The sequence below is a fragment of the Stenella coeruleoalba genome, assembly GCF_951394435.1.
Source record: "Stenella coeruleoalba genome assembly, chromosome: 1".
Lineage (NCBI taxonomy): Eukaryota > Metazoa > Chordata > Mammalia > Artiodactyla > Delphinidae > Stenella > Stenella coeruleoalba.
The window spans coordinates 108,810,256-108,829,851 of NC_137169.1; the positions used below are offsets into that span (position 1 = coordinate 108,810,256).

Sequence of the window (19,596 nt, forward strand, 5' to 3'; positions counted from 1 at the left end):
TGTTTCCTCTTTTGAGATATCTCCCAGACTTGCCCCTTCCCATGTTCGCAGCCTCATCTTAGCCCATCTCTTTAAGCCTGGATTACCACAGAAGCCAGTCCTCACTGGTACCCCACCTCTAGCCTAACCTGCCCCAAATCCACCCACCTCACCACTGTCATTTGAATTACTCCCAGATACATTTTCATCCTATCAGCGGGGTTATTTAGCCAGGACAAAAGAAGGCTGATGGAAACATGATAGCAGTCTCCAAGAGATGAAAATCTGTCCTGTAGAAGGAGGTGCAGTTTCACTCCACCTAGCTCCAGAGGGGAGAACTCAGACTTGTGGGTGGTACCTGCAGGGAGATGGCTAAGAAACAAAAGGACAGTTAGAGTGTCAGCTGGACTGTCTTGACGAGTTAGCAAGTTTCCCTACATATGCCAGTAATATCCCAGTTAGAAAACAATCTGAAATAACAAATACAAAATACCTAGAAATAAACTTTATTTGAAATGTCAGTAATCTATGTGAAGAAAATGACCACATTTTGTTGAAAAATATGGGAAACTTAATGAAGAAAAACTTTCCTGGATGGCAAAGTTTCAAATCGTAAAGATGTCAATTCTTCCTTAATTCATTTTTAGGCTTCGTGTACTTACAGTGAAAATTCCAAGAGTCCTTTTAGAATTAGATATAATTATTTTAAAAATTCATCTGGAAAAATAAACAAGGGAGATGGCAAAGAAAATTTTGAAGACAGACCTTAATTGGAGGATTATTAGCCTTGGTGGATAGTGAAATATTACATAGCTAGGCAGAAATAGACTCAATTTTATATAAGCATTAAAAAAAGGATAAAAGAAGCATTGCAACTCAATGCGGGAAAAGGCGTTTGAACAGTTGGTTAAGAATTTAGAAAATAGGGCTTCCCTGGTGGCACAGTGGTTGAGAGTCCGCCTGCCAATGCAGGGGACACGGGTTCGTGCCCCGGTCCGGGAAGATCCCACATGCCGCGGAGCGGCTAGGTCCTTGAGCCATGGCCGCTGAGCCTGCGCGTCCGGAGCCTGTGCTCCGCAGCGGGAGAGCCCACAGCAGTGAGAGGCCCGCGTACAGCAAAAAAAAAAAAGAATTTAGAAAATAAAAGAAAAAAGAATTCTAACCTTAAACAGTACACCTGAATAAATTCTAGGTAAATGAAAGAAATTAAATACTACAATTTAACTGTAGAAAAACTAGAAGAAAATACAAATGAATATCAACTCTGAGAGGAGATCCATTTAGAATTTTAGTATTAAAGGTCATGAAGGTATACGTCAATTATATCCCAATAAAAAATAAAAATAAAGATCATGAAGGAAAATATTTTAGTTCATAAAAATGTAAACTTTCTAAATTGAAGAACTAAAGAAGGCCAAAAAATGGGGAATTATTAGTGGCAAATATGATGAAGAGGCAACATTTTTGTTGATAAGCTCATATTGATAAAAGTACTAAGATCCTTCTAGATCACTGGTCAGGATAAGAATGGATAGTTCAGGGCTTCCCTGGTGGCGCAGTGGTTGGGAGTGCACCTGCCGATGCAGGGGACGCGGGTTCGTGCCCCGGTCCCCTGGGAGGATCTGGGAGGATCCTGCATGCCACGGAGTGGCTGGGCCCGTGGGCCATGGCCACTGGGCCTGCGCGTCCGGAGCCTGTGCTCCGCAACGGGAGAGGCCACAACAGTGAGAGGCCCGCGTACTGCAAAAAAAAAAAAAAAGAATGGATAGTTCATACAAGAGTTCATATTCTTTTTTCTGCACATGTTTATTAGGCTCCTACTCTGTGCCTTGGACTGAGGATTCAGGTGGGTTTACGACAGTGAGCAAGACAAGCTCAGTCCTGCCATTGGAGCCCTTATGTTAGGTGGGATAATGTGGGTTGCAAATCAGAGAAAATGCAGCTCCAATTGGCTTAAGCAATAATGGATCAGTCTGACTGGCTCAGGTGACTAAAAAGTCCAGAGATGCTTTAGGCTCACGTGAGCCTTCATAGAATAATTTGAGGTTTCACCAAAGACCCAGTTTTGTTCCATGTCTTCTCTGCACAAGAGATCTGTGCTTCTTATAATAGCGTAAAATGGGAAACATGTGTCCAACAAAAGAGAAATGGATAGGTACATGCAGATGCATTCACTACAAATGGCCTTTATGAAGACTATGTCACATCAGGGAACTGTGCTTAGAATGTTAAGTGAAACAAAGTAGGACACAAAATTTTATGGACACTTATTACAGCTTAGCAAAAGAAAAAAAAATATTTCTAAAAAAAAGGCTAGAAATAAATACACCTAACTGCTAACCATGTTAGTGTTAAGGCAGGATTTATTTTTCTGTTGGTTTTTGTTACCTTTATCCTTCATTTTCCAAATTTTCTACAGTGTTCACTCTTCCCTCTCCAGCAGGGTTGTGTTCCCACACTGCCTTCTGTTCATGCCAGGATCATTCCTCTCTTTGTACCTTTGCTAGTGTTATTTCCTTCGCCTGGAATGCCTTCCTCTTTTGCCCTATTAATCCATCAAATATTTATTGATAATTGATACAGGCGTATAGTGCAGCTTGTGGAATGTAATGTACATGAAAACACTTTGTAAACTGCTTTACAGATGTTAGTTGTTATTGTTAGGAGAAAAAAAAAAAGATGAGGAGGATAAGGAAGAGAAAAAACTATTATTTGTACAAAAATGTGCCAGGTGCTAGGGGAGGCCAGGATGGAAAAATATAGAACAGGGTTGCAGTCCTCCAGAAGTTTAGAATCTTGTCAGGTGAGTAGAGGAAAAAAATACCACCATGTGGAATAGAAATCGATAGAAATGAAATGAATAGAAATAGATAATGGAACATGTGAAATGCGAATGTGAGAGAGGCAGACAGTGATATAAGAGGAAACAGAGGAGGGTGGGGAGGATGTGGAGCTAGAACCAGGCCCTGAGGGATTTGGGCAGGTAGGTTCAAAGAGAAAGGACATAAAGAAAGCTTGCGTTGGGAAAAAATGTGGCATGGGGTGGGGTGGGGGGATGAGCCCAGCTGAAGATCCTGCTGGAAAGTGGTAGGAGGTTAGGGGGAGGGGGAGATAAGTAGGGTGGGCCTTGCCACAGGTCTCTGCTGGAGTTTTTAAAAACTAGTATGGAAGTCCCAGGTGGATGGTGGGCAGGGTTCTTCCTTGCCTGTCTTGTTCGATACTGAATATCTTAGTACATAGAAAAGTGGTGCCTGGAACACAGTAGATGCTCAATAAATATTAGTTGAAGGGAAGTTGGAATGAATGAATCATAGGAGTGACATCATAAAATAGGAAGGCTAATCCGAAAGAGGTGGATGACATGGACTGAAAAGGTAAAGGCTGACAGCAAAGAGACAAGTTAATAGATTGTTAGGGTACTTCCAGGCAGGAAATAATGAGGGACTGAATTGGGATTATGGCTGCTGGACTTGAAAGTACAGGACTGGTGTGAGAGTCATTTGGAAAGAACCGATAGGCCTTGGTGACTAACCAACCAGATCTACAGAGATGGAGAGAAAAGAATTAGAGCTAACATCAAAGAAAGTTAATCATGCTTCAAGACTTGGCCTGAGTTCCTCTTCCAGGAAGTCTTCCCAGAATTCTCAAGCCTGTGCTGTGTGTTCCCTTTCTGAAATCAATTAACATAAATAATCTGTATCACCCTGTATTAGGATGTAATAGTTATGACATTATAATTCAGACTTTGCATATGTTTGTTTCCCCAACTAGATTGCAAGCTTTGAAAGGTCAGGGAAATATCTAATCCCCACAGTGCCTGGCCCTGGTACTGCCACAAAGTCCTCACTGATTTAGAAGAAACTTGTATTCGCCTCTGTGCTGAAGAGGGCACTTACCTCTGTTTCTTGTTTTGAATTGTTTTCATCTTCTCTCTTAATTGGTCCCAGGTAGTATGGAAGAGACCAATCTGGAGTATTAGTATCCTCCCCATGTAAGAGTCGAATGCCAACTATTAGCATTGTTTTCAGCAATAAAGAATTTTATTTATTCCTTCATTCATTTGTCAGTCATTCAACAGTAGGGAAATAATGTAGCATAGAGCTTAAGAGTCCATGAGCTTTGGATCTTGCTTCTAATCTTAGATCTGTCATTCACTGGGCCATGCCGGTTTGGAAAAGTTATTTAATCTCTCTCAGTTTTAATTTCCTCATCTATAAAATCAAGATAATAATGTCTACCTAATAAGAACATTTACTGAGTGCTTACTGCCATTTACTTCCCATTTTACAGATGAGGAAATTGAGACACAGAGAAAGGATGCACAGGTAGGAAGTGTGGAACCAGGAGTCAGTCATAGAAAATCTTGTCCCAGACTCCTTGTGAAATGGGAGGGAAGCGGGCAGGGCACAGCCTTTGAAAGAACAACATAGCCCGAGGACATGACATAAACTGATTTGAACCAAATGGGCCCAAGATGGCAGACAAGTTGACTTCCACTAGACCTTGAGCCTCAGTATATGCTCACTGTAACACATCAGCAAGCTAAATTACACAGCCATAGGCACCATGACAGTTCCAAGGCTGACCATAAGGATCAAAAAGTGGGCGGTGGGCGCTTCCCTGGTGGCGCAGTGGTTAAGAGTCCGCCTGCCGATGCAGGGGACACGGGTTCGTGCCCCGGTCCGGGAAGATCCCACATGCCGTGGAGCGGCTGGGCCCGTAAGCCATGGCCGCTGAGCCTGCGCGTCCGGAGCCTGTGCTCCGCAACGGGAGAGGCCACAACAGTGAGAGGCCTGCGTACCGGGAAAAAAAAAAAAAAAAATAGTGGGCGGTGGCCCAATTCCTGGAAATCCCCGCCCCTTCCTGAAATAGCTGGAATACTCCTCCCATTCATTAGCCTATGAAATTACCCACCCTGATAAAAACTGACAAACCCATACCCTGGTGCCTTTCTCACTTTCTGAGGTGGCCCACACTCTGTGGAGTGTGTTTCTCTCTAAGTAAGTCCACTTCTTACCTATCACTTTGTCTCTCACTGAATTCTTTCTGGGATGAGACATCAAGAACCTGAGCTTCATTAAGTCCTGTGATCTCAGTTGGAAGACTGGAGGTTTTGGCCGTGTTCGAGTCCTGGCCGCATGGGTTTGAGTCCCAGTCAGGGTTTTGGCCGGGTTCGAGTCCCTGTACGTGGGTTCAAGTTCCAATCTGAGGTGCATGGTTTCACTTGTGCTTAATGGTGTGCTCTATAACTTCACAGGTGTGGCGATCGTCAATATAAAACCATATCTAAATATCATATGTAATGTGTCTGGCAGTGTCAGCACTGAATATGCTAATTATTGTTAATAAATCTTTTTGAGCATCTAATATGTCAGTGGTATAGGGTTGGGCTTTGGGGATATTAAGAGGAAAAGACTCTGCCCTCAAGTTACTCCGAGTCTTAATAACCAGATATTTGTGTGCCAGATATTTGTGTCCCAAGAGGCAAACAGACAATCATAAACTATCAGTGCTGGGGCTTCCCTGGTGGCGCAGTGGTTGAGAATCCGCCTGCTGATGCAGGGGACACGGGTTCGTGCCCTGGACCAGGAAGATCCCACGTGCCGCGGAGCAGCTGGGCCCGTGAGCCATGCCCGCTGGGCCTGAGCGTCCAGAGCCTGTGCTCCTTAACGGAAGAGGCCACAGCAGTGAGAGGCCCGTGTACCACAAAAAAAAAAAAAAAAAAAAAAAAAACTATCAGTGCTAAAGCAAACTTTAGAAAACATCCAACCCAACTCCCTCATTTTCCAGAGGAGAAAACTGAGGCCCAAAAGTGGGAGTGTGGTATGAGTAACTAAAGGTTGAAGCTTGGACAAAAATCCTGATCTCCTACAATGGAGTGGTGTGTCCTTGGCATAAGAAAGTGTTCAAAAAAGGCAGAGAGATGGTCCTTATCCAAGACCTGTGTGCAATTACAAAGCGGCTTTCCTTGGGAAGCAGAAAATGGGAGAAGTGGTCACTGACGGATGGAGGGAAGCCCACCAGATCCGCCCGGCTCAGCTGTCTCAGCTGGTCTGCAACTTTTTAGCATTCTCTGTTTTCCTAAATTTCAACTGGCCATTTGCTTTTGCTTTCCTGTCTTCTCATGAGGGTGGGTGTTCCATTCCTGCTCACTTCTCTAACCAGGGTGTGTCCTTAGCTAAATGACCATATCTCTCTTATCCTCAGGCTCCTTCTCCACCAAAAAACAACCACCACCACCACCAAAAAAAGGGGGTTTGGCCAAGGTTCCTTCCAGTTCTAAAATCACACGGGTCCTGGGACTTCCCTGGCGGTCCAGTGGGTAAGACTCTGTGCTTCCAATGCAGGGGGCATGGGTTTGATCCCTGGTCGGGGGAACTAAGATCCCACATGCTGGCGCTGGGGGGTGGAGGGGGGCACAGCAATGTTTCAGAGCACGTTTCGTCAGCCAGTGAACCTGAAAACAAGAGGAGTTTCTTTGTTTGCCAAGCGGCGGTGCTTGCCACAAGAGGGCAGCAGGGCCTTGAGCACCTGGGCAGGTGCCTACTGTGGGCCCCACAGGAAGACAAGCAGGCTCTCTCCTCTGACCGTGCCTAGGCCCCCGGAGTTTTCCTGTTGTAAATCCCAAACTCACTTATTTAGCGAAGGGCAGCCAGCCAGATTGGAGTGAGACAAGGGAGCAGTTTTGCAAATTAAGTCTAGCACCAGAAAGATGAAAGACCAGGCCTAAAAAGAAATTGGATTCTAGAAAAGTAAATACTTTATGAAAAATTGAAAACGTATCCCTGCCCTAGTTTAAGTTGCCTACGGCTCACATCATCGGAGGCAGAGCTTCGAGAAGAGCTGGGAGTATATTACAGACCAGTAAACATTTTAGTAGGCTGAAAGGTTTAAAGCTCATTTGGAAGGCTTGTGTGTTAGACCAGCATTTCTCAGAGTTCCTTGAGAAATTTCAGTTCATTTTGCTCATGTTTAATAAGCTCTTAAGAAAGAATTCGTTCTGGAAGTTTCCAGAAAGCTCAGCCAAACCAACACTAAATTAATTAATTAATTTATTAAGGAGAGGATGAAAATTATCTTGTGTTTACTGAATGAAGAGCACCGGCCTGGGCTCCTGAAGGGTCTGAAAGGATGGAGAGGAAGCTCAGTGAGGGTGCAAAGGAGGGCTGGGTGCTGCCTTGGCTTATCCTCTTCAGAGTTCCACTCAGCAATAATCACATTTGAGGTCATCACAACAGCCCAAAGATTCCACATGGCCTGCCCTAGGGCCTTTCAAGTATATAAAAGAACTTTGTTCCTTGAGAAGACAGTTCCCCTTAGATTATAATCTTGCAAAATACCTAGAACACCCACAGAACAGGATCTATAAGGACATGAGCTTTATATAGGAAGATAACATTGCTCATTCACCAGCAAAAGAGCTAGAGCTCTGTTTTTGTCCCCCTCTCCCAGGGCCAAGGAGGGGTCATGGTTGGGATTAAGCTGCCCACTGCCTTACTCAACCAGCCTCATTTCTGAGCCTCTGCTACCTTGCCAGTTGTTTCCAAAACAGAAGGACTTGCCTTTCCTCACCTCTCTGCCTTTGCATATGCTATTCCCTCTGCCTGGAAATCTTTTCCCTGCCTTATCTTTCCAGCAAGCTTGTACTCATTCTTCCAAACCCCACTCAATGATACTGGTGAAATCTTCCATGACTCCCCAGAGAATCCCCAGACAGCTAATTATCCTTCATCTGTGCTCCCAGAGCAGCTGGTATAAAACATCACATTGTACAGTAATTGTTTGTTTTCATGTCTGCGTCTCCCCTCAGACCTGAGAATTCCTAAAGGACAGGGGCTGATGGTTTATCCCTGTATCCTCAGTCCTATATTGCCTGGCACACTGCGCATACTCAGTCAATGCTGGCTGAATGGAAATGGATTCTCTTTCCTGTAACTAGCAGGGTGTTTTGCAAGGTGACTGACCAGGATCACTGAACAAAAGACAGTCATTCCTGAAGGGAGCCCTGGGGCACTTGCCTAGTATCAGGAGCTAAATACCTATAACTGATTGCTAACATTCAATTGCATTGGAGGGCACACATCGCTCAAAACTCGATGGAGGCCATTTGTCTAGAATCCATTTTATTTACAGCAGAAGATTATGTGTAAGGAGACACCTTCTGATGGTGTGACTAAGCTCTGGGACATGAATTTAAGGGAGTGGTGAGTGTTCCATGTTGAAGGTCTTTATAATCTATGATATGTTTTGGAAAAGACTGTCCAGAGTGAGTAGGTTAAATATGAGTAGATGATGGGACTTCCCTGGCGGTCCAATGCTTAGGACCCTGTGCTTCCACTGCAGGGGGCATGGGTTCGATCCCTGGTAGGGGGAACTAAGATCCCGCATGCTGCATGGCACAGCCAAAAACCAAAAAAAAAAAACAAACAAAAAAACCCCAAATAAATATGAATAGAAGACCTCTGCTTTCAAGTTTATGTAATAGAATGGCTCAGCTCTGGGCTCTGGACCTGGGGGCAGGGGCTTTGGTAGCTGCAGCGGGAATGACCTGGTCCTCTATGAATGGGTGTTTGGTTTGGATACCTAGCTGCCATTTCTCTACACAGCAGCTTTGCCTCATTTACAGACCTCTGAGGAATCAGTAAATATTAGTACATATGTGTTGTCAGTAAATAGAGTTTGCAAGAGCTGCCAACACCTCCCGATGCTTTGTGCTTGTGCTTCTCTCTGGCTCCGAGTCTTCCTCTCTGCCTTCTTGTCCCAAAGCCTCTGGGCAAGGATGTGGGGAGAGACAGCTGTGTTGAAAAGGACCAGAAGACAAAGGAAGGAAGGGGAAGGTAACCTTCAAGGGGAAAGTAAATGGGTATCGTAGTTGATTCCATTCCGGGCAGAGGATTCCCTTGCAGGGCATTTTTCGGAGACGGAATTTCTTGATCTGCGCCTCACTCAAAATAACAATGAATATGAGGAAAGAGGAGAGAATGGCACATGATCTGGACAGAAGTGATAGCTGAGGCTGGGAAATGATTACCACCCACAAATCAAAATAGGTAAAAGTTCAACATTATGGTTATTAGAACCATGAATTTATATTGTACATTTTTCAAGTTTAGCACCATTTCTTTGCTCTATGTCTTAAATAACCTCACTATTTTATTAATTTTTTTGTGTGTCATAGAATATACACAACATAGAACTTACCATTTTAACCCTTGTTAAGTGCACCTTTCCGTGGCATTAAGTACAGTCACATTGTTGTGCGACCGTCACCGCCATCCGCCTCCAGAACTTCTTCACCTTCCCCGACTGAAACTCTATACCCGTTAAACACTAACTCCCCAGTTTCTCCCCCATTAAGCCCCTGGAAACTACCATTCTTTCAGTCTGCATGAATTTGACTATTCTAGGAACCTCACTGTTTTGTAATTAGACTATTTTCATGAGAGTGTCCTGCAAAATCTTATTTCTAAAAGTATCTCTTCATATAGATGAAGTAGGTATCATCATGCCTAGTTTGTAGTTGGAGAAACCAAGCTGAAGAGAAGTTCAGTGCATCAGATACAAGTGGCTGCTTCTCCAAATCTATTCTGCCCTGTTCCCTTTCCCTCTCACCCTTCTTTCTTTCAGCAAGTCCCAAATTTTGTTGGTATTCACAGGCAAACTATGCACACAGGGAAGGGGCTACTCTTAGCCCCAGGAGTATGTCTTGATGCATTTGAGTCAATCACTGTAATTTCAGTTCCTTTGACAATGATTGGTATAGGGGATTAGTAGGTGATACACTTTTGGCCTATGAGACATGAGAGAAAGCTGATGCAAGGATTCTAAAAAGGGTTTCTTTGCTTTGACAAATACACACTTCCTATTTTCTGCTTCTCAGTATGGTGGCCACATGTGTGAGTGATGCCTGGAGCTCAGCAGTCATTTTGTCACCATGAGAAGAGTTAGCCACATCACCCAGATAATACACTGAAGATGGCAGAGGGGCAGATGGAAAGAATCTGGATCCTTTATCATGTGAATGACCTTCTGAATTAACCAACTCTGGAACTCCCCACTTTTAGTCTTGCTATTTATGCAAGATCATAAATTTCCTTATTATTTAAACCACTTTTGCATTTTCTGTACTTGCAGCCAAAAGCATACTATTGATAAATGACTTGTTAAGGATTAAAGCTAAACAGGAACCAATGCAGAGGACCCAAGTCTCACATGCTTTTCCACTGGATGATGCTATTGACTCAGCATTGGTCTTTTTGTTATGAGCTAGCCCAACCTATTGTATTATTTCTGAACTGTTGGCTCTGGGAAGCAATTTCTAGGAAAAGGGACCCCTGGAAAATTGAGTTTGATTTTGAGAAAAGAAAGGGGAGGGGAGACGTTGGAGAAAATGAAGAGAGGCACAAATAACAGGGCGACAATTGCCTAGGGAGTTGCAACTGGAAGGATGGTAAAAAATGATATTTGGGAATAGCTCTGTGAAACATGCCAGTCAGGTGTGGTGAGACGGAATGGGTGAAAAAAGCCAGCCAGTATGGCTGTAAGAGCCAGGGAGCTTTTCTCTCCGATGGGAAACCCAGCAAATCTCAGAGAGTTGTTGTGTGACAAAGTAGAAGACAAGGGCATCATATGAAGATGACCAGGTAAAGGGCTTTGAAATACTGCAACTACAGAATACTGATAGGAAACTAACATAATTATAATTACACACGAAGCTGACATCAACGCTCATTTACATTAAACCTGTGGCAGATTGTACTAGCTATTCCTCAGAGCCTACACAGCAAACTTTCTTTTAGACATGTGAGCTGGGCATGTGATCCTGGTTTGGACAATCACAGTTCTTCATTCTCCAGGCAACTTCAATCAGTCCAGGTGGTAGGCACATGACTCAAGGAATGGCAAAAGTCCTTCCCTAGGAAATTAGATACAGACACTGCGAAAAACAAGGTGTTTTTTGCTCATAGACAAAGAGAAACAGAGATGAGCAAAAATGAAAGTCAGAAGAAAAAGAGGGAGATGACCTTGAGTTCTCTGTGTCAGACCTTAAGGCCTAGGTTCCTATAGCATTTGCTCTAAATCTATGAGCTATCCCAGTGTGGCAGATTATGTTTTCCAGAAATGGCCACCATGATATATCCCATCCCATATATTCTAATTACACTGCAACATCGATACTCCTTCCATGGAGTGGTGGTGTCTATATCCCCTCCCCTTGCACCTGGACAGAACTTTATGACCACTTGGACCACAAAAGTATGGTGGAAGTGCTGCTATATGACTTCTGACACAGAGTCATAAAAACGCCATACACTATCGCTTTATTCTCTTGGGACATCTGATTTTGGAAACCAGGCACCATGCTTGAAGAAGCCGATAGCCACATGAAGAGACCATGTATAGGAGTCATGCCAACAGCCCTAGATGAGGTCCCAGCAGACAGCCAGCCTCAACCACCAGAAATGAGACATTTCCAGATGAACCCAGCCATCGAGTCACCCCTAGCCTTTGTCTTCCCAAGTGAGGCTCCAGGCATCAAGCAGGGGCAGAGACAAGTCATCCCTATGTATCCTATCTGAATTCCTGACCCACAGAGTCCAAGAGAATAATAAATCGATGGTTTTAAACCACTAAGCTTTGGGATGGTTTGTTACACAGCTACAATTAAGGAAATACCCGGTGTCCTCCTTAGCTATGTGAACAAATAAATTCTCTTTTTTGCTTAAGCTAATTTGAATTGACTTTGTCACTTGCAACTAAAGGAATCTTGACTCATAAACCCTCTAGTCTCTAGGTCTTATCCACTCTAGCAAATCAGTTAATTCAGTTTACCAAAAAAGTGATTTTTCATGTGGTCTTCACAGAAAAAAGTACAGAAAGGTAGTGAAAATGAAAGAAGAGTCAGAATTAGTGCAAAGGCCTAAAAAAAAGAGCCCTCTTTTTGTTTTCTTCAACTCACGACTCCCTGGGAAATGGCATGCCTTATTTCCTCATTCACGCCATTTAATTTTTCTGCTTAGGGTTGGGTGCTGGCCACTGATCTGCTGAGTGACTTTTTTCTTTTTTTTTTTGGTGGTATGCGGGCCTCTCACTGCTGTGGCCTCTCCCGTTGCGGAGCGCAGGCTCCAGATGCGCAGGCTCAGCGGCCATGGTTCACGGGCCCAGCCGCTCCGCGGCATGTGGGATCTTCGCAGACCGAGGCACGAACCCGTGTCCCCTGCATCGGCAGGTGGACTCTCAACCACTGCGCCACCAGGGAAGCCCTGCTGAATGACTTTTGAAAATCATAGTACCTTGCTGGATCTACTTCCTTTTTCAAAGGGTGATAGTGGAGGGAGCTATTCCTTTACCAGCAAAATGAGGGAATAGGGCTAGATGTGATATTAATTAGTATTTTTTTATTGGATTATAATTGTTCTACAATGTTGTGTTAGTTTCTGCTGTACAACAAAGTGAATCAGCCTATGTGTATACATATATCCTCTCCCTCCTGAGCCTCCCTCCCTATTAGTACTCTTAATAATAGCTCTGTGCTAAGTATTAATATTATGTTAGGTGTTTCCCACATATTCTCATTTGGTCCCCACCATGTCCCTATGCAGCAGGTATTATTAGCCACTTTATGGTCCTTTCCTGGACTAACATTCTATCAACCTTTGTTGAGCTCCTTCTCTTGTGCCTCTCACTCTGATACATTCTGAGGGCATGACAAGTCACATGTAACAAGTTCCTTGTTTTCAAGAAGCTTATGTTCAGATTGGAAAGGTAAAGCTAAACTAAGTATTAAATTGATCTAAACTGAGTAGCACTGACCATAGTTGCAACAGGAGTTATATTCGTTATCTATTGTCCTGTAACAGATTACCACAAATTTAGCAGCTTAAAACAATACACATTTATTATCTCACAACTTTTGTGGTCCAGGAGTCAGGGTTCAGCTTAGCTGGGTCCTCTGCAGGGTCTCACAAGCCTGCAGTCAAGGCACTGGCTGGGCTATGTTCCCTAGTGGAGCCAAGAATCCTCCTCCAAGCTCACGAGGTTGTTGGCAGAATTTCTTGCAGGCTTAGGACTGAGGGCCCTATTTTCTCGCTGTCCACTCAGGGCAACTCTCAGTTCCTAGAGGCTCCTGCAGTTCCCTGTCATGGGCCTTCTTCACCAGCAGTTCACAACATGGCAGCGTTCTTCTTTAGGGCCAGCAAGAGACTCTCACCCCAGTCAGCTAAGAAGGAATGTTATATAATGTACCTGTAACCATGGGAGTGACACATCATCATCTTCACTATATTCTATTGTCTAGAAGCAAGTCACGGGTCCTGCCCACACTCAAGGGGAGGGTATTACAAAAGCGTGTGACTCACTGAAGGGGAGATGGGGTCACTGGAAGGTGTATTTGTTGCAGGGATTTAAAAAAGAGCGAGGGGACTTCCCTGGTGGTGCAGTGGTTAAGAATCCGCCTGACAATGCAGGGGACACGTGTTCGATCACTGGTCCGGGAAGATCCCACATGCCGTGGAGCAACTAAGCCCGTGCACCACAACTACTGAGCCTGTGCTCTAGAGCCCGCAAGCCACAACTACTGAGCCTGCGTGCCACAATTACTGAAGCCTGTGCACCTAGAGCCTCTGCTCTGTAACAAGAGAAGCCACCGCAATAAGAAGGCTGCACACCACAAAGAAGAGTCGCTCACCGCAACTAGAGAAAGCCCGTGCGCAGCAACGAAGACTCAACGCAGTCAAAAAAAAAAAAAAGAGTGCTTAGAATAGTGTTTGGCACATAGTTACGTTGAGAGAGACAGTCCTTCATGGGTCTTTCATGCTTCTACCCATCTTCCTGGGTATGACAAGAATGCAAAGCCCTGACCGCTTTTTACCAGGGTCATTTCTCAGGGTTATGTTTACAGTTAGCAGCTGTGAGTATTGAAGTAAGCTCTCCCTCCAGGACAAACAACAGGTTTGCTTACTGCTTCCTACAAAACAGCGGGTTCCCCAGCTGTGGTGTAAGCCCACCAAGTGCACAGCATTCATCTGAGCCCTTCATGTCATCCCTGTGGCACTTGGCGGGGCAAGAGGAATTGATACAAAGGGGCTGAAGCTCAAGTGGCTCCCTATGTTGCGAGTAAAAGTCCTTTGTCGCTGACCCAGGAATTCTGTGTCTTTTATCAGCATCCATGATACAGTAACAGACTAATTTATTAGCCTGCCAGTAGAGTAAAATCAAATACCAGACTTGAGCAGTTAAGTGCTTAAGTAAGCTATTTTTCATTATTTTTGCTCTTGCTCTTCTTACTTGCCTTTGCCAGGCATTCTGCACAATATCTGCAAGTTTGTGTTCGGGTAGGTAGCCAAAAAACATCAATTGCTGCCATATGCAAAGAACTCTACTGTGTTGTTGGGGGAAACAAAATGAATTTGAAGTAACGGTAACTTCAAAATCACTGCTCAATACTGTATGTTGTCATTTATACGTGGAGTCTAAGAAATAAATCAAAGTAGTGAATATAACAAAAAAGAAACAGACTCTCAGTTACAGAAAACAAACTAGTTGTTACCAGTGGGGAGAGGGAAGGGGGGAGGAGCGTGATAAGGGTAGGGGATTAAGAGGTACAAACTACTGTGTATAAAATAAATAAGCTACAAGGATATATTGTGCAGCACAGGGAATATAGCCCATATTTTATAATAACTATAAATGGAGTATAATCTTTAAAAATTGTGAATCACTACGTTGTATACCTGAAACTTACATACTATTGTAAATCATCTATATTTCAATAAGAAAAAAAAATGGATATTTTAAAACTTAAAAAACAAAATCATTGCTCAATTGAAATTATTACTTGGACACTCTAATGTCCAGGTCTAAATCACTGAGACCATATAGTTTCCTCTACATATGCTTTTTTACATAGATGGGGCAAGTTTTTATGTAGTTGCAATATATGAAAAGAAAGTTGCACAGAAATAACTGGGCCTTGGTTCCTGTTACTTAACAGCTGGATGACTTTGGTTCAGTTTCCCAATACTGAAATAGAGAAGCGAATTCATGACCCAGTTGTCTCACAAGATTGTTGGGGTCATTCAATAAAATAATGTATATAGGGACTTCCCTGGTGGTCCAGTGGTTAAGACTCCCGCTTCCACTGAGGGGGTGGGGGTGGGGCGCCGATTCCATCCCTGGTCACGGAACTAAGATTCCGCCTGCGAGCCCGCGGGGACTGAAAAAAAAAAAGTATGTAGACACATAAGGTACTGAGCAAACGAGTTGTTATAATTTAAGACTATGCTGACACAAACATCAAATTGTCCTAATATTATTGTTTTTTAAAGATTATGAAATGAAAGAAAAATAAAATATCCTCCACGTCAGCAGATGAATCTGTCACCTCCACTCCAGGCTGGGTTACCTGCTCACCATCCAAAAGGACACTCGTAAGAAGAGCTTGAAAGGTGAACTACAACCCCCAGCAGGCTTTGCGCCCAAATTGCGTCACATAACCTCAGCTCCGGCCCGGGCCCAGCCCTCTCCCCGCCCCCACCATTCAGAAACTACAACTCCCAGGAGGCTTCACGGCGTCTAAACCGTCCTCTTTCCCCCCGCCCCCTGTCTCCCCTTTACCCGCGCCGGCAGCTCCGTGGCCGACTCGGGTCCCGCCGTCGGCGGAGCGGGCGCGCGCGCCGGGGGTCGCGCGGCTGCTGAGAAGGCCGAGCACGCGCGGAGGGAGTGGAGGCGTAGGGTGGTGGGAGTACGGCTTGCTCGCTCGCAAGATGGCGGATGAGGACGGGGAAGGGATTCACCCCTCAGCCCCTCACAGGAACGGAGGTGGCGGCGGCGGCGGCGGTGGGGGGTCTGGGCTCCACTGCGCCGGGAACGGCGGCGGGGGAGGCGGCGGCCCGCGGGTTGTGCGCATCGTCAAGTCCGAGTCCGGCTACGGCTTCAACGTGCGGGGCCAAGTGAGCGAGGGCGGGCAACTGCGGAGCATCAACGGGGAGCTGTACGCGCCGCTGCAGCATGTGAGCGCCGTGCTGCCCGGGGGGGCGGCCGACCGGGCCGGGGTGCGCAAGGGGGACCGCATTCTGGAGGTGTGAGTATCGGGGCTGCCCGCCGCCCCACCCCTTCCCCTCTGTCTGTCCCTGCATTTCCCCTCTACCCCTGTCACCCTCAGGCCGCACCTCCCCTCAACCCCCGAACCGGCCCCCCGCCCCTCCATGGAGGTTGGCCCTTTTACCTCCCCACACCCCGGGTTTCTGGGACCCCCGCACCCTCCCTGTAATCTCCAGTGTCCCAGCGCCCCTACTGCTTTTACCCCTGCCCCCATTGCTTTGGCTTCTTTTCTGCCCCCTTGCCTTCCCCTTTGGCTGCTGCTTTCTGCTCCTCGGTGCCCCTTGCTTTCCTCTTGTTGAACCTTTTTCTGCTTCTGACTGACAACATCTCCTTTTCTGACCCAGCCACTGTGTGTCCTCCCCAAGTTCTCATCTTGAGCATCATAGTTTCTTGTTCTCCACCACTCCTTTTAGCCCCCGTGGACCGTCCCTTCTGCCCTCTAAACCAAATAGGCAGGACCTTTGGTCGGCTCCTACTTTTCTTCCGGAAACATCATCCTTCCACGCTGCACTCCTTTTTCTTTCCTTAGTTACCCTCTCCTTAGGGTTAAGCACTCTCTCTATTTTTCTGTCCTACCGTGTGTCCCTTTCCTCCCCTCTTTTTTGTATTCATACTCTGAGAATACCTTCTTTTCTGACCCTTGCTTTTTTTTTTTTTTTTTTGATGGTGGTGTCGTCTTTGACACGATAGTTTCTCTTCACAGTAGTCCCCTTATCACACCAGTATTTTGAATCTAGCGTCTCCATCACCACATCCGTCTGAGAGCATCCCTGTTCTGGCCCCTGTCTTCACTTCTGCACCATACTCATATTTCTTTTTAGTCGGGTTTATGGTAGAGCTCTCCTTAGCTCCTACTTCCCCCCAACTACAGCCCCTTTTGGGTCTTTGACCTCCCCACTTTTTCAGGGCATGCCATTTTCATTCTGTCTTCTAGTCTGTTCTCTTGTGATATCATGCTTGACTTTATCCTATTGTTTCTCTCTGAGGTTGTTTTCCCTTCTTTCTCTTTTTTAGGCTCCTTCATGTTGAAACCCATCCTCTTTCCTTGCTGCAGTGCCTCCCGCTTCATATTCCTTCATCCTTACTTCCTCACCGAATACCTTAAAACTCTGGCAGGATGCTGCCCTGTCTTGCAGTTTCTTTGCAGACCTCCTCCTACTCCTTTAATCCAGGTGTTACATTTGTGTTTTTATACTTTGTATTAAGATTTGTATAGTGATTGCTGATTGACTGGTAGGTGGTGTATGCTCTCATTGTCTCCATTCTCCTCAGCAGTCTTCAATCCTATATCTCTCTCCTGCTTACTGACTCTTGTATATTCTTTTTTCACACTTTTGCCCTCTCTTTCAGTGCTAGGATTTGCCCTCATGAATCTTTCTCTCTCTTTTTTTGGCCGCTCCGCGCGGCTTGAGGGGTCTTAGTTCCTTCACCAGGGATTGAACCCAGGCCCACCACAGTGAAAGCGCAGAGTCCTAACCACTGGACCGCCAGGGAATTCCCTCTTTCTCATTATTATAAATGTTATTTTAACCATAATTTCCATAACCTTCAGTCTTTCTTCTAGTAGAACAGTAGGTTTATACAGTAGGTTTGATCAATGTTTCAAGGGGATGAGTATTTTGAAGGACCTATAGAGTAGACTATCCCTTCTTATTCAGCTTATGCCTCTTACCCTTATCCTTGACATTCTTACTCTATGGTATCCATTCATTCTGTTTCCTCTTACCTTCCACCTCAAGAAAGAGTAGTTCACCAAAGTAAGTGTTTGAAGCTATTATACATATCCTCTGTCCTTCCTGTAAATAGATGCGTTCTTTTTTCTGTTAATGTCCTATGACTTTTCTGGTACTCTGGCAATATATTCTTAATTTTTTGGGTGTCAGGGCATTCAGATGCAGAATGCAGTAGTGACCTTTTGCTTTGTACCTGGGTACCTAATTCTTTTCTTTCTAGATAACTCAAAATCTGTGGCTGATGTTTCCTTCTGATAGAAGCTCTTGGAATTGTCATTTTCCTTTCCCTTTGGAAGTTAACTTTGTATCCAGCTGTTTATTTTTAAATTTAAAACTGAAGTATTTATTTAAAATTATAAATTTATCATAAAGTTCTAAATCATTTACTCTTTACTGGAGTAGAGTACTGTGGTTTTTGCAGCAGAGTCCAGATATAAACTAGGTACTCTAAAGGAGACCTCAGATGATTCCCCAGACAGACAGAAGGACTTGCCTCAGGCCCAGGTTCCAGTCTAGGCCCCTTTCTTCTTCTAGAGAAAAGACATTACATTTTAGTGGTGATGAGTATACAACTTTCTCTCTTTTAGTGGGTGGGGCAAAAAGAGCACTCTTTGCTTAGAGAACCTTTTTCTGGAATGTTGTGATGATTGGACATCTACCTGGCATTGGTCTCACCTTCCAACTGTATTTTGATTTCCAAATTCTTTGAAGTTTCTCTGCTACTGTAGTGAAAATAGTAGTAGTTGTAACAGCCAAGATAGGTGGTAAATTGTTTGGGTCCTCAACTATACAGTTTCTTTCTCTGTCCTTCCCTTCTTCCAAAGTCTACATCTTCTCCTTAGGTTTTCAAGTGAGAGGAGGAAAACAGAGAGCAAACAGACATTATTCTTGAGGGATATCTGTATCTGCTACTTGTTTTGATCTTGGTTAGGTTGATGCTAATTTTCCTAAAGCATTCTTTAGGCAACACTTTTTTCTGTCTCTCACCCATGTTCCTTAAATTAACCTGTTGTCCCAGGTAAGCTTTGCATGTTGATGAAGTGCCAAGTAGGGTCAGAGTAGGCATAGGTAGATTATTATTGTGTAGATGTAGTTTGTATCGAGTTATAGGTGGATGTCTGGACCTTCTTAAACAGATCATTGTTGATTAAGACTTTTCCCGATTTTAGACACTTTCCTCCAATATGCAAATTATTGTATTCCAATTTTCATATATTGCAGTAGTTTGGACAACTGATAGAGGTTTGAAAGAACAGATGAGATTTGCGAGAATAGAAGCTTGGACAAAAAAGAGCATTTTTTCTGTGCATTTCTTTAAAGGCTGCTTACCAAGGCCTTGTCCTAACTGAATCTAGGAGAAGTCATTAAATTAAATTCAATATGGTTTGGTTTGTCCTTTCTCCCTTCAAAGCTGACTAGATTCTAACTGGTTAGGGAAAGAGTCATGTTGCAGGGCTTGGTGCTGGAGTATGAACAAGCCTTCTGGGCTCTGAATTTTACTGCAGATGGAAAGTTTTCTTGAATGGCAATGTTAGCCTTCACCTTGTAATTTTTCCAGTGTAACATATATTGAGTGTCTTCCCTTTGATGTATATACACTTGGAGACTAGTGAGTGAAGGATGCTTTCAACAAATAGAACCAAAATAAATATGTCTTTGCACTAATCATATAGCATGTGAAGAAATATTAGACTTCAGGTGATTTTCTTAAGGTTAAGATAGTTTCAAGGGCTCTTGATTGATTTCTTGAGAGATGCCCTTAGGAGGGTTTAAGTGTGCAGTG

The 19,596-nt window shown here is 44.3% G+C and overlaps 1 protein-coding gene across 1 annotated transcript in view; it reads left to right on the forward strand.

Annotated features, from left to right (window-relative positions):
* Positions 1-15,743: 15,743 nt before the first annotated feature.
* SNX27 (sorting nexin 27) overlaps positions 15,744-19,596 on the forward strand; it is a gene marked incomplete at its 5' end in the record, with an annotated part of 83,444 nt that continues 79,591 nt past the window's right edge. The window contains one exon of the mRNA XM_079932800.1: positions 15,744-16,060. Coding sequence (XP_079788926.1) covers positions 15,744-16,060 — 317 coding nt within the window. The remainder of the gene's footprint in view (positions 16,061-19,596) is intronic.